Source organism: Xylocopa sonorina, chromosome 9 (genome assembly GCF_050948175.1).
Source record: "Xylocopa sonorina isolate GNS202 chromosome 9, iyXylSono1_principal, whole genome shotgun sequence".
In the NCBI taxonomy this organism is placed as follows: Eukaryota; Metazoa; Arthropoda; class Insecta; order Hymenoptera; family Apidae; genus Xylocopa; species Xylocopa sonorina.
In genome coordinates, this window is record NC_135201.1 from 11,766,336 (window position 1) to 11,792,364 (window position 26,029).

At 45.5% G+C, this 26,029-nt stretch overlaps 1 protein-coding gene across 1 annotated transcript in view; it reads right to left on the minus strand.

Annotated features, from left to right (window-relative positions):
• The window catches only part of Trol (terribly reduced optic lobes), a 103,566-nt gene extending 78,973 nt beyond the window's left edge, over positions 1-24,593 (minus strand). The window contains 1 exon segment of the mRNA XM_076900671.1: positions 23,847-24,593. Within this exon segment, the coding sequence (XP_076756786.1) occupies positions 23,847-23,933 (87 nt within the window). The 5' untranslated portion in view covers positions 23,934-24,593.
• Between the last annotated feature and the right edge of the window lie 1,436 nt (positions 24,594-26,029).

Sequence of the window (26,029 nt, forward strand, 5' to 3'; positions counted from 1 at the left end):
GTAACGAGACCGCGTCGAAGGGTACGCGCCGTTGCAAAAGAACCGGGGACACAAAGAAAAGCCGGGTCGCGTAAAAAAGCGATTTACGATCGCGCTCAGACGCCGTGGAAAAAAAAGCTGTCTGCGGCTTTCGGCCAGTCAACCAGTTGTAAACTCGTTACGGGGTATACGTATGAACGAGAGCGCGTACACGTCCCCGGCAGACCGACAATTGACGTTAATTGTGATGCGTCGCGGCGCGTCGCGCCTCCTACGCAGCTGCGAGGGGACCCGATCCTTGCTTCCAAGCTCTTTTCACCCGGTCTTGCCGCACCGGCACACTTTCGCGCGAGTCCTTTAAGTCCTCTGACTCATCGCTGAATTCTGCCCGACGCGTGGGGCCCGGTTTTACAAGATCGGACGGGTTTCTGCCATTTTTGTCCACCTTGGAATCCAACCTTTACCCTGCTCGTCCCGCTGACCATCCCAGGAACTAGAATTTTAAATTGGACAGGTTTCAATAAATTTTCGAAGATCAAAGGTCGCGAGAGGCTGCGCGAGTTTCGGTAATTTTAAACGCACCAGAGAGACGACTGAACAACCGCAACAAGCGAGAACGAAAAAATGATGGAATTCTACTGGAGAGCATAAAAACGCTTTGGAAGACGACTGGATCGGAAAGGGAGGCTTTGCTCTTGACGAGGCCGCCGCGCTTTCTAGATCACGTGCCACGTGTTGCGATCTCGATTAGGCCAGAAACCAGGACAAACGACGGAATGTAGCGTAACGAACCGTGGCCAGACACTCGATTGCCTTTCGTTCTTGACTTTGAGGACCTTGTTCGTGGAGCAATGTCTGCGGCAGGAAACAACCACGCTGGGGTAAAAAAATAGACCGGTTCCCTCTACCACGATTACAACAGTATTCCGCTTCCTTCGGATGTATATCGTTTTCGAGGAACATTTCGCGAACGATCACGTTCGCCTGTGATCGAACTGCTAATCAGTATTTTTAGAGGACCAGGCAACACCCTGCGTGATGTAACGGATGACTGACGCCAGAGACGAAATAATCCTGGTGAATACACCTCGCTGGCATCGCGATGTACTAAATCACGAATCTTACTCACGCTTTTTCCTCAACCGTATTGCGTCAAGAATAAATTTACCGAGTTTTACCGCCGCGAGCCTCAAATATTGCTCGCGCAAGCGACATTGAGCGACGAGTTAAGGGGTTAAATGTGGATTAGGTCCGTCACGCACCACCGAAAGTCTCTCGTCCCCAAATTCCACGCAGTCCCGAAACTACTAACGTCCTATCCACCTTCGCATGCCTCTGGCTCGCGATCACCCCGCGAAACCCAATACTTTTTTCACCCTCGCAAGCGATTAATACCCTCCACCACCGTCTCCTCCACGTGGTCTGACGGCATAATTCGCAGGGCGGTCTCCCACGCGATCAGGAAGGCTCGCGTCCCATTAAATTCTAGTAGAAGGGATTCCTTGACGCGGCTGGATTTGCAAGGGCGCATCCGCCTCGTAATCAATCGCCTACCGAGCCCCCGTAATGACGATCGAGGCGCGCGCGCGCGCGCGCACCGTGGAAGTGTTGCGCGGAAAATGTTTGGATAATTGCCGCTTAATTGGAAACACGATAACCTTGGGATATTAGGTTCGTTCGTCCGATCCCATCGCGGGGCTCTGCGGGTCTCGCGGAACGAATTACGCGTGCCTGAGCGGTCGTTTCCCGTCTGGCACTTTCTATTTTTACACGGTTACACGCGGAATTACGTAAAACGAGACAGCCCCGCGATTCCAGCCAATTGAAATTCGACAAAGACACCGAACGGAGTCGCCACGATCGACGAGTAAATGCCAGGGTCGCGCGTGGTCGTTTCCTACGCGGTGCATTAACGTGCATCCGTTTCCTTCGCGATGATTCGACGCGTTTTCATTTGTCGCGCGGCTACGAGATGCTAATTTCCGATTCCTCTCGGTCATTTTTACGAGTATACTTTTCTAACTCTTCTCTAACACAGTATCGTGGAGTTCAAGCTGAAGACTCGCTATATCATATCGTGCTTCGAACACACACGGTTCGATCGCAGCGATCGTTACCATTCGGAATGCAACTATGCGATACGACGGCAATTTCGAAAAAGTGTCAAAGGCCATGGTCTAGAATGAACGGACGAGAATTAAGGTGGCGGGACAGGCTACACCTTGTCCTATCGAAGACAGAACACTTGATTCATCCGACTGTGAACGAGAGGCTGGCAAAGCACAAAGCTTTCCTTTTCGAGCGAGTAATCTCCGTCCAACACGCAGGCCATTTCCTTCCGGTGAACTGCAGCCTGTCCGAGTGCAACCCAGTTTTTTTCCCTTTTTTTTTTCGCAGTGCAAACACGCAACTTATCTGCGTCCGTGTCCGACAAGATATTGGACGGAACAAAAAGTCCTTTGTTTCCTCCAGAAACGAGGATATTGTGTAAGACTAAAAGAGCGACGAGTTGGCCACGCGGTTTTGGGCAACGCACGAGAGACGCCATAAATGGTCGGATTATACATCTGTTGCATGATGAAACGCTTTACCCGGTGACGCTTTCTCCACCGCGAGCAAATCGCTATCAGACTGCGACAAGGTCCATTGCGCAACCATAAATCCGATGAGCGTATGAATCTTGATCTCGCGTCGATTCAGGGTTTCGAATCCTCTGCCGCAGGACTCGAATGCGAACAGGAACCAGCCGTGTCGGTTCGTCCAGCGTTCGCCAACCGTCGCGTGGTCCTTATCTGCTGTCTCCGGATTCTCTACAAATTTTTATCGGAGCCAATTACAACGAAGTCGCCAACAGGCGAGTCTGACAGTTAAAATGAAGCAACGCTAATCACCAGCCAGAAATGGAGACATTATCTCATCACGAACGGCGATAAGAGGCCACTTTCGCTGAATTACACGATCCAATGGAATATTAATACGTTGTCGAGCACGATGGAACCGGTTAATCATTCCCCGGCGAAGTTCGCGGTCTGGAGAGGTATCTCGGTTTACTTAATTCGTTCCAACTTTCGCCGATAAGAATATTTCCGATACTTGGGAACAGGCTGACACTACAGCGTTCCTGTTCGCAGAAGAATTTAAATTAATTACAAAAATGTTCGCAGGCTGTGCCGGCCAAAAATTCCCACAGTCTACCAGCGAAGAAGTCTACCCAAGAATTGGAGCAACGAAAGTAAAGCAAACATAACGTCATCGTTCGATTATAGTTACCGGAGGAATGGGCTCGTACACGTTTCACAGGAGGGGAGGGGCTCGGGCGAGGGTATTTCCACAGAGGAAATCAGCTCGCGACTCTCGCGGCTCGAAAGATTCGATTAATCGCCGGTACGTTGCACATTTCGACGCTTGGGAATATTTCTCGTCTTCTGAATTACGTAAAACGAATACATCACGGGCTGCTTCTTTCTTCCGGCGTCTCTTTATCTCTCGTCCTTTTCTCATTTTTTTTTTTTTCTTTCTCGCACCCGTTTCTCCTTGGTCGGTCAAGCCTTGAAAAGAAAAAATGGGTCAGGCATCGAGAAAATACGTTTTCTCACCGGCGGAGAGAACGCGGGGCGCAAAACCGTCGCGATTCGCGAGATCGTTCCGCGACTCTTTTTCCACGGAATATCGACAAACCGAATTAATTCTCTACAGTTTTCTCTTTCTCTTTCCCCGCGTGTTTGATCTACCCATCCGCTACGAGTTCACGCTGCTCCGCATACTGGCATTTGCTAATTAATTGTACAGGCTGATTCAAAGGTGGGCCGAGAATTTTCAAACGCCCTGGACGTCCTCACAAAAACGACAACGATTTACACCGTTCTGAACCTCGACTGAGTTAAATTTCTATCTTTCATAAACTGTACAACGCCGACCTGGACACCATGGAAACAAACCGTGGAACATACATCAATTTTTGGACAAACCATAAAATAAATCCGATTATACATAAGTTTGTGAGGCAAACTGGCATCAAATGGTAATCTTTTACCCACAAAAAAAAAAGGAAATTCGTGTACAATATAAATCTACGTTACTCCAATTTAACTTCAAAGTTACACCAGCGAGCAGGAAGTTAATTTGATTTTAACGAACAGAATATTAATTCACCCAGACAGTGTAATATAAAATTTCAATATATTGCGAATTTTATTTTGTTTCCACCGTTCTCCAGCGAGCGATTTTACGCATCTCCTCTAATCCGTACCGTTTCTTAGATAGCGCGGATTAATCGAGACCCCAATTGGTAATACCACGGGGCAACGAACAGCCGCGAAAACTCCTTACGCGATCGAAACCAGAACGCCGCGGAACAACTGTCAAAGCCCGTTATCTGATTAATCGCTCGAGTTGATAAGAAAATAGTACGAGACGATCGTTTGGTTCGTCATTGACTGATCTAGCGGAAAATGGTCGAGACTGGGGGACAGCTGGACTGGGGGCCCATTATCGCCGCGAGTATACCGAAAGGACTGGACGATCGGCAATCAATTACGCTATTTGTCAGAGATAACGGGTTATCTGCGACACGAACACGCGTGTACTATTCCCAGGAGCGGCGCGAAGAGGCCGCGGGAGGGAAAACTAGCCGGGATGCTGACTAATTGACCGAGTTGAGTTCACTCCTTCAACTGGAACGTTGTATACTTTACGGGGTATCGCCGTAAGTGCGTATTTATAGAGCCTGTACGCGGTCTCACCCCTGTACGCGTGCCTGTGGCTCCCGAACAACGGCAGTTTTTCGGTGACGGGATTGCTGGAAATAGCATCTCGCGCACCTCGTGCCCCAATTCCACCGCTTTCTTTCCGCAGCCTCCGCATCGAGGCCTCAGCCATTCCTCGGATCAATTGCCGTTGCGTTCCCCGTCATTGGTTTTATTGGGTCGCGGGCTTGTTCAGTGAATGGTTCCATTGAGAAAGCCTCGCGCAACTGTCCGCTTCGATTTGTCAGCGTCTCTGCGAGACGCGATTAATTTTCCAGTAGTAGGTGTTCCAGGCGAAAGTAACGTATCGAGCATTCAGAAGAGCCAACCAGTTTCCTATGGACATTTCCAGAGCGTAGAGACATTCGACAGCTTTTCGATCGTTCTTCGCGGGGTCCTTAAAATATTCTGCGCAACGCGATTCGAACCATCTGTGGAGAGGTGGTTGAAAACGAAAGAAACACGGTTAGCGCACGCAAGCACGAATACGAACGTCGAAATAATCGGGAGCTTGTTCGCGGCGCGTTCGCGAAGCGCGTCCACGGAGCCTGTTCGAACGTCACGGCTGAGGATCCGTCCTCGAGAAATACCAGGTCGACGATTCGCCCATTCTTTGGGGACGCGGGAAACGCCGGTGGAAGAGCGACGGGGGTGGCAGCGCGGTGGTTGTGGAATAAAAACGGGTCGAAATTACGAAGCGGAGGCAGGAAACAAAGAAGGGAGAAATTTGATTCATCCCGCTCGACCTGGCTGCACAAAAGGCCAGACACACATGGATATAAACAGCCAGGCGGCCCCGCCGTGCACAGACGGCGGTAATCGTCGTTAACACCTGCAATTAACTTTGACGTGGCCGGAATGTGGGACACGCGACCCAAATACCCTGGCCAACCGAGGAAAAACGAGCAATTTCTTCCCGCGCGCCCAGGATTTTCGCCGCCGCGTGCCATCCCCTATTCTTCACAAAAGAAACCGCCGCTGATACAACCGTGAAAATATAGATCGTCAGAGGGGCTGTACAACGCGACTGTTCGTTGTTTCCTTAAACGGTCCCATTTCGAGGCTTCTAATTGCGATTTCACGGGCTCTTTTTCTACCTCGAATTCGGAGGAAGAGTTGCCACTTGTCTCCGCCGATTGCTTAAATAATGCTCGACCCCAATAACAGTCGCGATACTTCTCAAACCTTGGAATTTTCAGATCACGTCTACAGAGAGAATTTTTCTGCAAACCCCGCGTCAACCGAATTCCTACGCTATTCTTCGGACTTTAAAATATGGAAATATACCCATTCGAATTCTCTAAACGTCCATCTGGACATCGCCGCATCGAACGCAACCGAAAGCGTCATCGGACTAGCCACAATTCCTCTCCAAGTCGTTTTTTCAAAGCGTCTAACTTCGTCGATGATAACGCATCGCGACGTGCGACTGTCGTGTCGCGGTTTTTCCTCGATTTCACCGAGCGTTAATGAGCGCACGCACGTTTCAATAGCCGGGGCCTGCACCGCTGCTCGAGTATCGGTGGAACGCGAGCGCGTTTGAGGAAGCGTTAAAAAATATAAAAACGGACGGGGAGCGATGACGGACGCGGTGAATGAGCTTCAAACGGCAGTGTCTTCTCGCGTAACGACGTCTGCACGCGATTTTAGCTGAACCGTTCGAGCAAACGACGCGTGAGATTCGAGGAACGAGGCGACGCGTTCTTCGCGGAACAACTGTTTCGACGCTGCGGATGATCCTGTGGGGTATGTCTCGCGTGGTTCACGTTCACTTGTTCGAGAAGCAATCATCGAGGCTCGTGTGTGTACTTCCAATTTCAGATTCGTGCCATTCGCACAACAGACAAGGAGGAATTCTGAAAATCAGGATGAAGATTAGAATACGTTTGGATGGGATACGAAAAGTATCGGATAATTAGAGTAAAAGCACCGTTGTAGAGGAAAGCAAGGTGGAGAAGGAACGCGGAGACACGGGACCAGATCAAAGCAGGAGCAACATCCACGGATATCCTCGCGGTAAATCCAACTCGACTTCACCTGAACACATCAGACAAGAAAGAGTTAAAGCAACGCAATATCGGATAGTCTGGATTATTTTCAACGGTTTCCATAATCTTTGGAGAGAAATAACGGTTCGCTTTTCCGCCACCCGGTAGATTACGAGCTAAAGATAGACGCGGTAAAGAGAAAGAGAGCAACGGGGGTACCGAGTGCTCGCGCCTTGTAATTTCTGCCTCCTATTTGGTCGACAATTTCTCTGACCGCTGGGATTCGATCGATCCCGCGTTTTATCCGCGTGCCAACGATTAATCACCCGGCATTGATTTTCAATCGCTAACTTAGTTAACCGTCGCATCGAGTATCATCGAGTTAACAATCAGAAGTACAAAGTAAAAGAGTAAGATCATAATCGAGTTACGTGGTTACAATAATTGAACAGAAGCCAACCGAGAAATAAAATTAGAATCGCCAGTTAAATAGCAATGAGCACGATCGACACCGATTTATTCACTGGCGTGCGATTAAGAAGAAATTACTATATTATAGAAGTCACGTATTTTTCATTGAAACACTCGAGGAGAAACTAGTATGTATCCGTGATTCACTATGGAAACCGGTTTTCCAGTCACGGTAAATAGTAATGATGGACGTGAGATGGTGGATAATATTAGAAAACGATGTCGGATCCTACAGAGGACGGCGGAAATGTGTGAACAGCCTGTCAAACAATTGCGCAATTACATCTGAATGACGCGAAATTGATTTCTGATTATTAATAAGGAGATAAGTGGCTGGCTACGACATTCGTGCACCTGGCATCGGTCTCTGACTCGTGTCCGGTACATCGTCGTTCCCAGCATCGACGTTCGACAGTTTCTCGAAACGTGTAAACTACCCTAATCCTCCTAATCGTTTAGTAAAACCTCTCGATAATCATTGTAAGCGAGTTTCTCGCGATTATTTATAGAAATCACCGATTTCAAGCTTGAACTGTAATTAACACGTTAATTCGAACGTGAACGCATACACGACTGGCAAGAGTTTGATGACTGGCACGAGACGATTGACTAGCTACGATGGTAGCTCGAAACGATTATTTTTTAATAAATAGGACGCAGGCTCGATTGTTGCTCGAAGCTGTCGCTGGTGGAACTTGAATTATGCCAGGCGTGTTAAATGTTACAGCAAGAAATCAATCGTGCGGTCATCCAATTAGATCCGTCTGACTGTCCCGCGTTTGCTTACGGATTAGCGGCGGTGCATCCGAGCAACAGTTGGAGTAGATCTCGCTTCACGTGCTGGACTATTTACAATCCCCGCGAATAATATGTAATATTCCCAGCATAACGCCTCTTCTGTACTTTGAGACATTTAGAAATACTGATCGTGACTTATTACGAACTCCACGTGAGCCAGTCCTCAGCGTGGAGTTGTAATAAGTCGCGACTAGCGTTTCTATATGTTTCAAAGTACAGAATTAGAAAAACGTACGTACGGACGTAAAACTTGCGTGCACGTATGATGTAGAACCGTACTAGTACTCTGATTAGAAGAATTCTCAGTGACATTTCAGAACAGATTCGCACAAATGATCGATATTCCAAGTTACGTCAATGCCATGAGTTGCAGATGCAATAAATTGCTACGAGAAGCGATAAACAGTTTGCGCGACAGCTAATTAATGTATCTATTTCCGGCTTTGACGTTAAACATTTACAATCGCACGGAAATCGCTCGCCACGGCAAATGTTGACACGGATTACAAGTGCTGGATTTGGACAGAGAACTTGAAGCTAACTCTGGTTACTCAACATCGGGCGATCAAGTCCGATACTCGACTTGCTAGCTTAATATTAAGTGGCCAAGCTCGATGGTCGAGCAAATACAGCTACACGACTCGATAACTTAATTCTGATTGCATAAATTTTCATCGCGTAAACTCTGACGTTAAACAATCAGTCGGGCGTTTACACGTACGAAAGAACAAACACGATTTAATTCGATCTCAGTCGGTTGAAAGGAACAACTTTGCGCGAGAAGCGAATGTTAACGAAAACGATTAGCCTGGGATCCAAAGAGAAGGAACCCACGACCCAACGTCGCGTTAATTATCGCGGATTCGATAATTACCAAGGCGTGCTCGAATCGTCTGCCAGGGTTACGCAGGCCCCAGGCCTTTCCACTTTCGCATCGAACTTCCTAGTCGGCAACATGAATGAAAAAAAGTCGAGTTACCGCCTGTTGCCTGTTAAATTGAAAGATTCCCCTGTCTGTGGCCATAGGTAAGCGGGACGTGAACCTATTTGCAAATACAACATCTAAATCGAGCGATTATGTCACAGTAGCAAGTGAAAATGGCAGTGTCACGACGTGCGTCGGAGATGAATGAAAATGCATATGCGTGTCAAGTGTTCAATGAACGTCGCAAACATTTATTGGTAGACGATAACGTCACTGCCAGCTTACTAGCGCGATTATCAAGTTGTATTAAGCGATGAGCTAACGCAAGACCCTTGGAATACATGGAACCTGATGTATAATTTTAAATCCTATTATTCGCGGTGCAAAAATGGAATGCTCGCGTCTGAACGCGATGCATCGACATCGCGTTGTCCTAGTTATGCGAACAATAACTCATCTACCAAGCAGATATGTAAAATGTTTATGTGGGTCACTCGGAACCCACACAAATTCGCTCGACTCGACTGCTCTTCCGTCGAAAAGAATTGACGCAAGGTTCGTAAAAAGAAACCGTGAAAACGACGCGACTTCCAACGTTTCTCGAAACGATCATCGATATCACTGAAATCGAGCCCAATGCATTATCTCCATTGCTCCAATTCCAGTTGCAAGAACCTGTTTAACCATCATTCTTATCGAACAAACCGAGGACCTTGATTCGTGACCTCTATTCGGTTTATCGCTCGTTTGAAATAGTAAATAAATTTCGATACAACTTCCCTTCCGTGGCATTGCCAACTTTTTTTCTAATTGAGTCTTTCGAATTTTTCGGGAAACAATTTGCAGCCACGTAAAAGAATCGATCGAGACTAGCAACGTGGCTTCCTGCATGGTTCATCGAGCCGCAAAGGTCTGATTTATGGCGACTGATAAGCGAGAATTTATTGATACCGTGGTCTTTTCGAGAAAAAAAGATCCGAGGCATTTTGCGTGCATGGTCTCCAGAAATGTTATCGCGACCAGTACACAACGTTGTCTCATAGAAAATCGACCATTTAGCGATGGCTTCGAATCGCGTCTTCCCTTTTTTGGGACGAATTTAACCGAGGACGAAATAAAAAAATATTGAACAGCTGGTTACTGGATACTCATTATAGTAACACTTGCAATCCGTGTAAACATAGCGAAAGTAGTACAATGACCGATAAGTGATGTAACGCCGCTACCTTTGTCATCGTTTCTCTCCACTTGTGCTTACACTAACAGACATGTTAAACCAACAGAAAAACTGAAACTTCCTACAATAGAAATCACCTAGATCGGTGTAATCCAACGAAATCCGTCGAAAACATCGAATGGACGCAACGAAATTGCAGAAGAGTATCGCATGAACATCTAGTCTGGCGTTTTCGAGGGCTAGGATCATGAATGGCGACTGATTAGGATCGGAGATGAGTGGCTGTTGTTCCTCGAGAGCGGTCTGGCGCTAGAGCGTCTCTGTACCCTTCGTTTTCACGCCTGGAAAAAGGGGAACCAGGCTTACGATCGACTAAATTCTCAAGGAATCGATGTTTCGCAGGGATAATTTAAACTTGGAGAAACTACCTATTGATTTTCGTCGACTTACTTCGCGATACACCGCAAATTCGTCGAGATTCTAAATTATCCTTCGTTCTGACTCGCGACAGAGGAGGCAGAGCAATCGATAGGGTTCGAAGACTTCGCAGAGGGGGACAATTCTAAAAAGAAAATGAAAATTATTAATATATCCGCGGAACTGCGGGGCTCGCGCGATTCCTCGTTTCTCGCGATCTCCGCGCGACGCTAGTTAAATGCACGCTAATGGATTCCGAGGGAGGAAAGAAGAGCGTGGCTCGTAAGTTGACAGAGCAGACGAACAGAGGCGGATGGATGGCAGCGAAACGCGTTACGCGACGGATTCTTTCACTCGATCGCGCGGGAGAACCGTCGCTGCGAGCACGTGTGCGACCCGTTCAATTCCTTCCTTCGACGGCGCTTCTCCCCCGCGCCGTGTGTCACGTAATTAACGACGATACACACGCGGACTCGTTATTTTTAATAACCGCTGCGGTGTTCTAATTAAGATAAATCGAATCGCGCGGAGCGCCGTCGCGGCTCGTTTCCGCGGCTTCAAGTACGTTCCCGGGCCCTTTTTTTGCACCCTGCCCGCCACCATTGACCCCACAGCAGCGCAATTTGTAATTCGATTCAAGTACGGAGCTACTAGATATAGAGGGTGCGCGATAGGTAATTTAATACGGCCTGCCTCTGCATTAACTATGTCCAGCGCGAGCTGTGACCATTACTGGTCAGCTGGTGTGTTCTTTATGGTTGTTTGGCTAATGTAACGTATTCATCTGCTAGGTTCACGTTTCCAGAGCGAATTTCGTCGGCTATTTCCTTCAGGAGCCCAATTCGAGAAGCTTATGCTTGTACATCTTTTCTTTAGCACAGATAAATTCTATCCTGCAACCAGAAATGAAACGAATAAATTGATGGATTCAGATAAGCATCGCAGAGAGAGAGAACGGGACGGTTAATTGAAGAGAAAAAAAAAAGTGTGGATAATCCAAACACTGTTACTTGGCGGTAATAAACGCTTCTTCGATTAGCAACCGTCTGGTGATGGTTTTTAGCGCCGTCACATGACGCAAGGCGTCCTAAAAATGCGAAAACCCGGAGGCTGCTCTCGCGAAACCGCGCATCCCGTATAAACGGAGGCCGGCCATAAATCTCGCGAATCGTGGCCCGTTTTCAAAGGGAATATTCCTCCGCGTCTTTTTCTCCACGCCCGCCTTCGACAAGTCCGGTGATCTTGTTTAAAGCGAAGGTGGATCGTCCAGTGAAACTATCGTACTGTTCCCGCTGTAAACAGGCTAAAAATGTTTCACGAGGGGATCTACCTTAAGTGATCGTCCGTGCCAGACAGTCCGTCGTGTATACTTGGCGCCAGGAATAAACGTATAATTAAATTTTTGCGAGCAAAAAGAAGGAAATAAGAAAAAGATCGTAACGCGATATATCGCGCGTCGATCGTTTCTAAACGTCATCCTATATAAACATACGGTTCCTTTCATCAAATGTAAAGGAGGAGGGATCGGTCGCGCACAGTGTCTGGCGAGGATTTTCAGATTCCAACATTTTTCGCGCTGCATTATTCAAGGCCCTATGAATTCGAGATGCCCGTCGATCGAAGTCACGAAGCTTAGCCCTTTCGAGATTGGCCGTGACAAAACGCGCGCGTGCTAAGGAAGAAAATTCCGGGCAACAATAAGCCGCGGGTCGTAGCTGTGAATCGGAAAGCAGCTGGCCCCTGGGCGCACCTGATCTCTAATTTAAGATGCAACCACAATCTTCGACTCTACCCCCGTTCCCAGGACCACATGGAGCTAAGACACGTCAGAGTTGATGGAAATTTTTAGGAAAACTTCTACCAAAACTGACTGCTCTATTCTCGATCAGTCTCGAAAATAGTAAGTACGAGAGTTTAACGAGATTAAATCAGGATTAACTGTACGCGTACCGTTGGACGTTTGAGTATAATGAATCATGATGTGCTGGTACCAAACGGTCAATTAACACTCGGCGCAACGTCCAGTTCACGTTTGCTAACTCCTAGCATATTAATCAATCATGCGAGCTACTGGCTTAGAAAAAGACTCGCTAATGAATAGCTAACGTTAACGTGTCGGAATCGAAGTACAATTATTGAGAGAGACAGGTACACCGTGTTATCAGGTCCGTTATGGGGTCGATGATGCAACACCTCGCCCCGGGTGTCTCTGATGGAAATATTTTCAATATCGAGCCGGGGGATACGCGATTCGATCGGGCGTTTGTCAGAGATTGGCCTTATTAAGTAATAAATTACTGGCCCCATTAGTGGGAGAGTATGCACGTGCCCGAACCAGGGCAACTGCTAATTATTTCTCCTTCGGATGCGTCTATTATAGACTCTTTTTGTCCGTGTATCCTGCCTGCAGAGGCTGCACAGCGACTCCACGTGTTTCGTGCTAATATCATAATTTAATAAATCACCAGAGGAACATCCAATTTACCCAGGAGTGTTTCCTTTTCTGAAAACAATTTCAAGATGACCAAGAACGTTCGAGTACACACGATGGAATTGAAATTTGGAAAATGAAGCTACCCGTTGAGACAGAGATTAATTCTCATTGTTCGTAGATGTGTCTAAGGCTTCGAGAAGACATCAGCCCTCAGGCTCCAAAAAATCGTTCGAGAGGAAGTGGTTACATCGAGATAACCCGTGGTTTCTCAGGCATGTGTTGGCAACGCTGCTTCGCAGTCGCAAAGATAACACTGGTACCCCGTGTGACAAGTGGTTAAACAAAGAGGCCACGTGTAACATACGTCCTGTACGTGAGATTCGATGCCTCGGGACGATTTCGTGCTGGGAATAGTTCATAATAACTTCGTCCAGTACCAGGAGTACTCTCTATACGTTGTCCCCCGATTCTTCTGTCTCGTTCGCTAGAGGTGCGCAGATCCTGGAACGATTCTTCCAACGATTCCTTCTCTCCTCGTGAAAAATCAACTCTACTTGTCTCGGTTCCGCTAAAATCAAACGTATGGACGTTCAAAAAGGTGGCGTACACTCGCGACATCAATTCAACCAGGCTCAGGTTGTTCGTCGAACAGTAACTTCGAGCGATGATCCCCGATTTTCGCAGGCCTTCTGAGTCACGGGTTGTAAAGTGGGGAGGCTCGATTGGACCAGTTGCAATACGTATATCTGGCCGGGTTCGGTCCTCTTTTTCGTTCGCAGCCCTTCTCGGAGACGGACACGCGATGCTGGAAACCAGTTTCACCCGCCCACACGTTCCAGAACGCGACTATTCTGACGTCCCGCCACGCTCCCCCTCGTCGCGGCGTCGAATCTTAATACCCGCGACCGAACACGCGGTCCGAGGCCTCTTTGTCCACCACCGGTTCTTTATAGCTCGCGGTGAAGGAAACAAGAACGAGCCAACTGCCGCCTTCTCCAGCGAGAAGAAACAATCGAACGATCGCGATTTGTCCGCTGTGCCCAGCTCGATTAATCCCTCGCTCGGCTATATTTAGACACCCTACACGCGGGTTCCGAACGATTTCTTTACGAGCCAGCCAGGCAGTAATTTCTACATCGTAGGAAAGGAAGCTCGAAGAAGAAAGAGAAGCGAAGAATCCTCTGGAGCTTCTCGCACGGTGTCGCGTGGAATGGACTCGAGATTGAGCGACGAAACGACTCGATCGAAGAAAATCGGCAATATTCTCGGGGAAATCCCATGCAGAGGATCCACTCGTTCCGTCGTAAATTCCCATGGAACGGAACGGATCGCAAATCCGTGAGAAATTCGAAAAACGAGCTGAAGCAACCAATGCGGAAACGGATCGATACGGTGGGCCGGTGAAAGGGACGCGCAAACACGTTATTTACCAGTGCATGCGTACCAGATGCACCAAAGCCACCGGGGATCCTACCTGTCCGGGCGTCGAAGTTACTTCATTCGAAGCTAATAGCACCACCATAGCAAGCTCGCAGTCCACTTCTGCGCTTCCATTCTATTATCGATTCTCTATTTTTCCCATCACCGGGAATAAATACCCGGCTGCTTTAATTCGCTTATTTTAGATATCGCCGAAGAACAGACAACACCTTCGACCAGATTCCAGACCAGAGTTAGCGACATGAAAGATTCAGAACGTTCCGTTTCTATTGCGATATACGAATAAATATTCCGGCGACGTTCTTGAATGCATATGGAATCTGAGAGTAGGCAGTTCAATGAGTCATCTGAAAAGAAAAGCATAAAGATTTAATGTATTTATATCGTGTTCACGCCAACCTTGAAACGAACGGAAATAAAACGCATTTCCCCTGTTGCAACTTTTGCAGGGACAAAACCGTCCGCGATCAATCGATTTTTAATAATATAATCAATTACATTAGATTCTTCTCAGACTCGTGGAATATTAAACTAAATAGAAATTCCAATTAAAATTCAATTGATGAATTAAGAAAAAAGAGAGAGAAAAAAAAAGGAAAAAATCGCAGCAATGAGTTCAGTGTTTTTCTAAGTGGACTTATCCGGTCCCAAGAGGATTAAAATTCCACCCACGCCCATGTACACCACTGACGGAATGCACATGCTGGTGGAAGCTAACAAACTGGCGATTATGAGGCTGATAGCCCTACAAGGATTACGCGAGAAATCGATTAGAGTCTCGTTACGAGCACTCGGAAATGAACGAGGACGCTTGCGACGCCACAGGTTTTTCATAGGACACAGAATCGAGAGTCTCCGTTGCGAAACGGGCCTTGAACGGCGCGTGAACGTGTCACAGAAGCAAAGAGGAAACGATTTTGACCTCTTACGCTAACCGAGATTTTTCAAGATAAAAAGTGTTTAACGAACAATAATTACGGCGACGTTTGAAAGCATTCCATTTCAGGGGTAATATAAATGCAACCAACAGAACTGAAGTATAACGAGACTGTGATCAGAGCTATAATTAATAGGAACGAGTTTACTTCAGTGTATCTGAAATCTTTTTGCGGCTACACTACACATTTTAAGAAATGTACAACTATTCAAATGTACGTTCGTTCGTAATCTAATAAAGTCGCAAGCTACGTTGAATTATAATTTGAAACTAGAAACACAAAACTAGACCAAGGTTCGTGCGAAACGACTTCTCGAATAATCACTCGCATTTGTTTTCGTAAAAGGTCGTCGTAATCCTGGCGACCAATCGGTTTATGAGTCCGCCAAGTCACAAAGGGCTATAATTTAAGCTCGACATCGAAAATGTGGGTCAGTCTTTCTTCGGATCGACTCTCTGAGTAATCGTCTCTTCGATTCGCTTCTAGGATGACCTGATACCGATTAGAAGGGAAATCAGAATCGCCGCTTCGGTTCCAGGAAGAAATGTCGCGATCCAATCGTAGGTATCGGATTAACGCGACGGTACACACAGTTGATTTGTAGGGGAGACAATACAGTTCTTGGGACTTGAACGCAACGATTGAAACCTTCGTCCGATGATCCAAGTTCTGGACGTACTGGAAACTGGGTCGAAGACGCGATGATCTAAGGGCCAAGTTAATTGGACGATTTTATGCACGCGTCCCTCGCTTTCTATTCTCGAATCACGTTCCATGAAGTCCCATCGCTGTTACAATTGACCTCGATAAAATAAAAAACATGAGTTAACAGATGTCTATACGGAGTTGCCCGATCAAAAATTCAGTGACTCAGTGAGGAGAGAATAAAAGACCTTTGCTCGACGCACTAATAGAGAAATTGATACGCGTAGAAGAAAAGTTAGCGTTTTAATTGTCCTGTCGCCGGCCGATCGGGTTCATTAAAACAGGCTCGATTCGCGTCCTCCTTATTGGCTCGAGTGGTCGTTTAGGTGATCGTTCGAGTGGCGCTCGTCTATATTTGCACAGGCTAAGCTTTCAGTGACTGGAACACCGACAGAAAGAGACTACTGCCGAGGGAATCTTTCACAACATTCCCTGGTCCATAAATCAGCACACTCACGCGATCAACGATCCTTTAAATAAATTGATCGAAACCAGATCCAATAACGTAGTGAGACGGACCTGCGGAACGATGCAGTTTTTTTTGGATTCTAGCCAGAATTAAATCTCGATTGGATTTCTCGTAGAGTTAAAATTAGGGCCCGCATTATTTCAGGAGGGCTCCCAATCAAATAGTGAAACAATTTTACTGCCTATCCTCGATAAAATAAATCTAATCATCGGTTCAAACTTCAGACAAACCACCGCGGACTAAATAAAGTAAACAATCGCTTCTCTGAATCGTTGCCAAATGTTATCTCACGATAAAGTCTATATAGTGTACCATTCAACCTTCGCATAGTTGCTCGTTCCAAGCAAACGCTTATACGCAAATGTTAATGAACGACAAACACGAGTACAATTTTTTGCTTGTCCAATCCTTCGAATTCATATTCATAATCATCGATAATCGTATTTCTAGCAACCATTTCTCAAAGGCAAGAGGAACGCAAATTCGAGCGAGACGTTAGCATGGAATTCGAGAATCAATTCCTATCGTTCGGGGACCGTAAGAGAAGCCTTCTCCTCCTCTTCTCCTGGGCAGGAGAACCACGTGTAAAAGTGGTCAGTGAAAATCGCCTGTGAATCGGCTCGCGTGAAGAAGTCGGTCCCTTCTGGCGATAAGGCACTCGAGGTTGCACTCGCCGCGAGACACTCGAGTGCCGGTACTCACGGACAAGCGGCACTTGCACGCTCTTTCGGGAACTCGAAACGAGGCTGGGCAATGAGAGATCGATCCGCGGCTGGCATGTACGTTCGTACCCAGAAATCGTCCACAGCCTCTTCTCCTAGCTTTAACGCGATTTCCGTGACATTGTAAATAGACTAAATCACGGCGAAGGCCTTCCACACGATGGAATCTTCGACGGTTTCATCGTGGATTTTCTGGAGTGTTGGAACCAGTGTTACCGCCGGGTCTTATCATTTAATGCATTGTACCACATTTTTGGTTCTACAGCAAGTTCAGCCAGTGTTCCGGTTAAAGTTCAGGGATGCTTCTAGAGGCTGGAAACAAGGCGAAAATCGATGAGAAACAAGTTGTGCTCGGTTAGTCCATTTTTGAGAAAAACAAGATAGTAACGCGGATCAAAGAGACAAATTTTTTAAGGAGACTTTTGAGAAGAACGAGACGCTCCTGAACGTTCTATATTTCAGAAAACCAGAAATAGAAGGAGCAAAGATATTCAGAATTGATCTATTCTAGCCAGATATACACGTATTGAGAAATTAACGTTCTGCACTCGAGACTATCGGAAACTGGTTCCAATTGGTAATCGAAGATCACCTGCGCCCTAAATCTAATTACCATTGAGATATTTATGTTTTGTTGCTGAAGACTGGAAAACGCAAGGAACCAAAAAAAAAAAATTAAGATTTTTGAGGATGGAAGAACCACTTTTAAAAGATTATTGTTACCTCTTACAAAACACACCTACATTATCGACTCGCTTATCCAGTTTTTAACCATATCAAATCCTCCTTAATTGTCTTATCAATTCGAAGTTAACGTTACTGATATTAATAGCAATTTGCTTTACGTTCATAGTTTTATAACTGGATAATTATTTGATTTCTTAAGTAAACCATAATTAATCAATTTTGTACCGCCTGATAGTTTGTCAATCAACCCAAAGATATTTCTGATCAAACTGGTGTTCGAGGATTTGCAATTTCCTCTTTGAACTAATTCCCTTTGATATCAAGATTTTACAATGTTAGACTACATGCAATTACAGTGTATTTAAACTGATAATTAACGACGGCAACAAAAAAACGGAAAAAAAAGAGGAAATGTCACAAGGTTCTGTATGATATGTACGTTTATCAATTGTCCAGCACAGTGGTCTCCTTCGCTATCTTTTTTTCTGCTTCACAACGATTTGCAGAAGGTCAGATCCATTATCAGCTTGTTTCTCACTAAACCAGTAAATTACTTTGATAAAAACTGAAACCTAACGTCGCATGGTGCGAAGCGTCGAGTCAAGGAAATTGACGATTACCCAATTTATTGCCAGTTTATTATTTCTCTGAGCCAATTTGAGCATCACTTTCACCGCCTTATCTCTTATCAATCTAGCTAACGGAAGCTACTTGATATTGCCAAAAAAAGAAAAATAATATCTAAGAGTCACCATCTCCAATTTCAATCGTATACTTTTAATACAACGCCACATTCCTAGACAACGATTCACCTGATTAGAGGACTATAAACACTTCTGAAATCAATCCTACATCGAAGGACTAATAATAGAAATGATGACTATTTTTTCTGACGATAAAGACTGTTCATCTGTCTAACAATAAAACAGAATTTATAGAACATTATTTGTGAGCTTGAAATACTGAATATTCAACATGAATAACAATATGAAAAATGTTAATTTCTTCACGCTCGACATTGCGTCAGGCAAGACATTTTACGTAACATATTCTTACTAATCGTGCGTATTTGCATCCGATTAAGTTGTTTCCAGATTAACATTCATTATTTCTTTCTTCGGAAAAGCAACGCTGCAAATTACTCAGAAACGGAATGGAATGCTAATTTTGAACGATAAGAGACGAATGTACGAGCTAATCATTAATCAAATCGGTCTTATGAGTCGCTCGAAATATTCGCAACCGTAACGCCTACTCGAAAATTGCCATCGCCATAGGTTGAATGGATGCGAAGGGCTAAAGATCTTTCTTGCCCCGACTGTCACCGGTTGTATCTTTTTCCACGGCTGCTGGACACGTCCGGATGGCCATTTCCAGGGCCGGGTAAAAGCTCCAAAGATTTGTACCTTATGAAAAATATGGTAATGCACGCGGCCACGCTCGATACCGCTCTTTTTTGCGCGAACAGAGAGGCGGGGAAGCGTTCCTTCAAGATTTTTGAGGCTTCCACGGGCCAAGGAGAACCCGATGGGACGCGTAATTTGAAAACTTATCCGGGCCGCCGTACGAATGCCGACCGATTTCGCTTTTCACGATTCTCAGGGCTTCCTCTGGAAGAAAGGAAGAATAATTAATTCGAGTAATACACTTTGTCCAGTTTAAGATTGAAAATCAAAGTTCAACCTCTAACTTTTCCCTGCGGAATCGAGTGATGACAACTTGACTAATCATTAAAAATTCCTCTCCGATCGAAGTGGCACCGACCGCTAAACGAAATGCATAAGGTAATACGATTCATCAGAAGCAGTAACGTTGCGCAACGTAAAAACGAAAACTAAGACTGGGATTCTATTAGTCTACAGTCGGAATTAAAGCGGAGGAAGCTTGTTTCAGGGCAATCGAATCACCGATGAACCGTAACCATACCGGTGCCACAAGAATAGACCGTTTTAATTCAATATCCGTTGATTTCGTCTCGCGTTGCGAACGTCACGCAGAGGTAAGATGTTCCTGCACCGTGCAGAGACCCTTGGGACATGATCAGGTCCAACATTTGGATCTGTTTTATGAAGAAGTGGCAAAGATATTCATCTGCACGGAGTTTCCTCCGAACAATTCCTCATGAAGATTGACACATCCGTGTCTGCGGGCGAGTGTAGTTATTTTTAAAGCCGAAACAGAAAACTGGGGACGATAAAGATTTCGCGGGGAATCTGGAGTGAATTCTTTTACTTTTTGATATGGACATCGATCCAACTGCTTTGCATGTAATGCGAATTAACGGTTTTCTTTTTCCTTTTTAAGTTTAGCATTGCTGGACGAACAGCTATTTAGTTATTTATAATGATCGTGGCGAGAAATTTTCCTCTAAATTCGGCTCGCTTATTACGAAACGAGGCAACGAAGATAATGTCCTACCAGTGACTAATACGTCAGGTGATAAAAAGTAAATCAGAGAAGACGCTCGTCACTGCTCTTATCAAAATTTTTGCGATGTTTGATTCACAGATTCCACTGAATTATGCAATACTATACGTATTGCTCGATGTTTTTTCTCCGCTGCTCTGATCGTTCTCGCAGTAATAAATCAATTCGTTAGGGAAACCCCACGCTCTTCAGAACCGTTAGAGAGACAACTTATTTCATAGATAATGTCTTATCGTGTTCAATTCAAGCCTTGAACATTTTTGCCCTGAATCTGATTATAAATTGCACTTCTGTTAAATATTTCTACGACCTCTGATTCACACGTTCCGTGAAACATCCTGTGCAATGTATACGCTACTACTAACACTTTTCCCTCGAACGCGACAATCATCTTCTAATAATATCCAACCTAGCCTTAAGCGGACTTCATATTTTTCGGAATCTGCACGGCAAATTTAAAATAATGGACAACCTTTCGCGGGAGAACATTCAATCGCGTTAAAACGAAGCTTTAAAGATCGTTGCTCCGGCTCTGACTATAAATACTGCTCTATAAATGTGCATTTGCACGGTTCGTAGATTTCGTGAGATTTTCGAAGACGATGCGGCATTGTACAGAGTGGCCCAACGATCGAATTCCGTCGATGCGCCGATCGACGCGATGCTGGTTAACAGCGCGAACAGATAACATAATTACCCTCGAGTTATCGTGCGATAATTCAATATTACAACTGGTATTCGTCTGCATGTGCCGTACAAAGACGTGGATTCATTATCCTGGTTTATACCAACTATTTCCTGCTACCTGTAAAACAAATACGTTTTATGGATTTCTTTATATTTCAATGCAGAGAAATGGTAAAGGTACTACGACAAAAGTAGCACTCCTCGTGAAGCCCGATTAAAAGAGAATCAGGGAAATTAAGTTCACCGAGAAAAGATTGACGAAAATAACGTCGTAACCAAGTTGTAATGCATAAAACGAGCTACGTTGGTAAATGTTAATTGATGAATATATTGAAGGGAACACGAAGAAGAATATTATAAATTTATGTATTTAGTTTCACTGATAGATTGCACGTACCTGAATATACTTTATTTCGAATGAACGTTGGCAGAAATAGTTTCAAGGGTTTTGAAAAGTAGATCAACTAGAGATATCGCGATTATCGACGAGGTTTCAAAGTTTCCAACAGCTTTACGTTTGGATTGGTGACACAAGTATCTCGCGAAGATCTTGAGGATGGAATCGATAACCAAATAGAATGAAGTCTATTACGTCGATTACCACCCCGTTATTTCAAATGAATCGTATAACTTCACGTTTCCTGTTTAATTGTAAAACGACTCGGGGATCGGACGGTGGATTAATTTTCTCGAGAAACGGCTGCGGAGGAAACCGCGGAGTAATGCAAAAATCAGTCGACAGAGGATGACATTTCGATGGATTGGCAGTTTGCAAAGCTGACGCGAGCTTTGTCCGCTGCTCCAAACTTCCCGATGTGATCGGAATACGATCGTGTCTCGCAAATTACACACTCGCGCCGCGGAAACCTTTACGAATAATAATCAAGAAGGAGCCAAACCAGAGGATTAACTAACCGCGCGCGAATATACTGTTCACATAAATTGTACGTCTTCTAACGTGCAACAAAATCACCGCATAACATTCAATTCTACTCTAACTACAACGTTTAATTATTCCAGAGCAACAAAAATTATTACATCCATGTGACAACAAGAGTACAGCCATCGCGATCGATTATTTCATATAGATATATGCCACAAATAATTCCAACTATCAAATAACTATTTATGCATTTAATTATGCAACAAAACCTGGTATGTATAAAACGTTTAAATACTGAGCGCAGAAAAGTGAAGAATGACGGTATCGACCTTGTTGAATGGAATAATTTATGCCTGAGAATGTCTGTAAAAATTGCAAAACTATCGCATATAATAACATAGTTTCTCGGACTGTTATTGTAAGCGCGACTACACTCGCAGGCATCGACACGGTATCGTTAGTAACATTAAATCTGTAAATCAAATACTTCTGTACGTTCCATTGTGAATATGTTGTCAACCCGTTCCCACGTTCACCACGGGCCTCCTCCGATGCGAGACGCATACTTTTCGCCGTTAACTGTAAGAATGTTACGTCAGGTTATCCAAATAAACGATAGAGAGATGAAAAGTGAGCATAAGAGTGCACCGTACGCGACATCAGACATAATCAAAATCCGTATTCCACAGAGGACCCTCTCGAATGAGTCACCGAGAAGACGAACAGATTAACTTCACTTTCTCGAAATATTCTCTAGTACCAAGAGTCCAAGGCTAGTGCATAAATCAAGAAACATTGTAGAAATCGAACGATTAACATTTATGAAACAGATCGTCACGTCTTCCGAGAGTAGCTCGGGTGTTACGAAAACTTGAGAAGGCGTGTCTAGAGGAACGGAAGACGAGGCGATAGTTACTAACACACCGTCCAAGTTTGTACGACCCGAAATCATAGATTCCCATATTAGAAATATCTTAAGGACGAATATTTGCAAGGTAATAAAGAACATACAGCTATCGAGGCGACAGATAAGGCTTTGTCGCGGCGGCAACTACGCAAAGATGGTTATCGTTTCCACGTAACACCGGTATAAGCCGCGAATACCAACGGTGAGTGAACTTTGCGGGCCACTTTCAAGCGTTGCCAAAAAATTCCGATCGGCTCGTGCCAATTGGCCGGTGATCCCTTACTTTCTGCTCTCCCTGACTGTTGGACCAACAGACGCGGTTGCTTCTCGAGGAATCTACAGGTTTCCTAGGAATCGTATATATTTAAGCTGTTCTTAACATTCCTGATTAATCGGGGACGTAGAAAACGTGTACATTCTATAACCTTCCGGGAAAATTCAAGACAACTAACAGATTCTATCGGTAAAAAGCATTGCGGGCTGTTATCAGTTAGAAGTTGAGAAATTTTACTCATAGTGCTCGTACTTATAGTCTACGCATAGACTTGAGACACTCCACAAGAGGTCAAAGAATCATTTGTCACAGAGAAGTGGTCCTTAAGCACCTAAAAAGTGAATGGCTGGTAGGTGCTTTCGCGCTCGTAATCGACAATAATTATTTACCATGCGTTATACGAGTCTATTTGTGACTCTGCTGGGCATCGTGCACTCGATATACGTTAAAAACTCGTACATCGATGCGATCCGATCCTATTCTTCTACCAGAAGATAACGCCGAATAATTAGAGATACAATCTTATCTCGAAATACCTTAACATCGAAATTGAATAATTATTAGGTCCAAAGCGTACGAATCTCTAAACGCTCGCCGCACAGTCAATTTTTCTGTAGTAACTCCGCGAGTTACCAATTGACCGTTAAAAGTATAGTTAGCCCTCGCTTCATTCGGGCCATAATCTCGCCGCGGGTGCGAGCCACGTCCGTAAGGCAGCGGCAAGAGGTTAAAAGGCGAAATAAGGACGGATTTTTAATTCAAAAAACACTTACCTCGGAAGCACCTGTGGGGGCAGTGGCGGCGATAAACAGCAACAACAGCACCAGCAGGCATCTCCTAAGCGAGGTAGAGCCCCTCATGTTGCGAAGGGAGGACCAGTTCGTCCCGTTCTTCTAGCGGCTTGTGTGTGTCCACTTGTTGGTCGATCCTCTTTGTACACTCTATGGGCTGTCGCGGTGTAACCCCGTCAACGCATGACGAGATACGTAAAGCACGCGACCGGTCCCCCTATATAATCTCCAAGGGCACTTCTCTCGGGGATTCGTGGACCACCACGGGCCACCAGTGAGGCACGCACTGCGTGAGGGACCCGAGCGTTGAAAACTGGCCTCTCTCAAAGTCGGGCAACGCGGTGCGCACACGGGAACCGTACAACAGCGTACCGGTGTTCGGTAGCGTCTGAAAGGCGGAGCGCGGCTGTGAGATAAAACTTTTTCAAAAGCCCGGCGCTTCCACCTCTCCCCGCTTGAACGGCCGCCAGTTTCAGCCGCGTTTCCCTTGCGCTCCGCAGCTCTTCTTCTTTCTCTGCTATCACCATTCGCACGGTGTTCCCTCTCCCTCTAAGAGATCCGCGACCTGCTCGCTCGCACCACCACGAACGCCTATAGCCGTCCTTGACTAACAGTGCGCGTTCCGCTGCCGCGGAGTTCCCCCACTACGGCCACGCTGGACACCCCCACTCCACATCCGTAGCCGCTATCACCATCGCGCGTCTTTCTCCTCGGTCTCCCCCCACCATCAGACTTTCGTCTTTCTCCGGCGCGCTCTGCCACCACCACCCTGTACGATATTTCGCATGGATTTCTCTTCGTCTATCTCGGATAATGTGAAAAGGGTGTATCGTGATGTTGCGTCTCTTTCTTACCCATATAGCTTGCTCTCTCTTTCTCCCTCCCTGTCTCTCTCTCTCTCTCTCTCTCTCTCTTTCTCTCTGGGCATGTAGCCGGGAAGAAGTAAGTTGTTCCCTTCTATGCATCCCCTCCATGGTCGAAGTCCCGCTCGCAGGATACGACAGGAGGCCAGAAATGGATCTGCACGCAGTTTTTTCGTTTAATGAGTCCATGATTGAATTGCCGCTCCTGTAGATATAATAATATGTATTAGTATGTATGCACTGGCGTCTCGAAGGTCTTGCTTTCAAAGGGCGATCGTTGATTAACATTTGCGCGACTGATTTTGGTAACGACTGTTTAGTTAGGAAATTCTTGAGTTAACGTAGGAGAGCTTATGCTATTCTTCGGCTGTGTGAATTATCGAATGGACCACTTGTCCACGATTATGGCAGTATATTAGCAAATTTATTAGGGGCAGTTGGAGGGTTAAAATATTGTCGACGTGGGAATTGATCGGCTTGCAGAAGCTACAAACTGTTGAAATCTCTGCACCAGAATTACGAAGGAGAATACAATTTACTTGCTTAACCCCTTTAAAACATTGCACGCGTATCGGATCTCATCCACCTGGAGAGATCTATCTATACGGATCGATCAATAAGATCGACATCTCGCAGTATACTTAAACTAGAATCTAACAGAATCGCTCATCTCTGAATATTTCTAGACATTCCTGACACAAAAATAACCTAAATCCCTTGTGTTTCAATTGCGTATACACTCGGCTATTCCAAGGCTCGTCGATCTCCTGTACTCTCTCCTGATTACACGTGCGAGTAACGTCCAGTTGAAAATTCTTGAAACGAAACGGATCAAACGGCCATCGAGCAGCAACGAGTCGCTCCAACGGGAAAAAAGGGAGAAAAAAAGAAAAATGGAAACGAAAAAAAGAACCGCGTACATTCGCCGACGCGTGTTCCCTTCCTCGTCCCACGCGGCGTAACCTCTTCGTCCAACTGGGAGATCTGTTGCGCTCAGCAACAGATGCGAGGGTGATCTTTTTTAAACGGGTCAAACCTCGCCTCGCACGTATATCGCCACACGCGTTTTCTCCAACAAGACACATCCTGGACCAGCGCAGACAGAGTAATTATAACAGCCGGGCTGCTTGTTAAAGAGACCGTTCTGCAGAATTCGGAGACCCCATTGATTGGATCTCGCTGGATTGATAAATATATCCGTCGATAACTCGCGAGGAATGTATTCGAGGAAAACGCAAATAAAATCGAGTGCAAATTCGACTGCATTCTGCTAATCAGAGACTCGCGCGGAAGTGATAAATT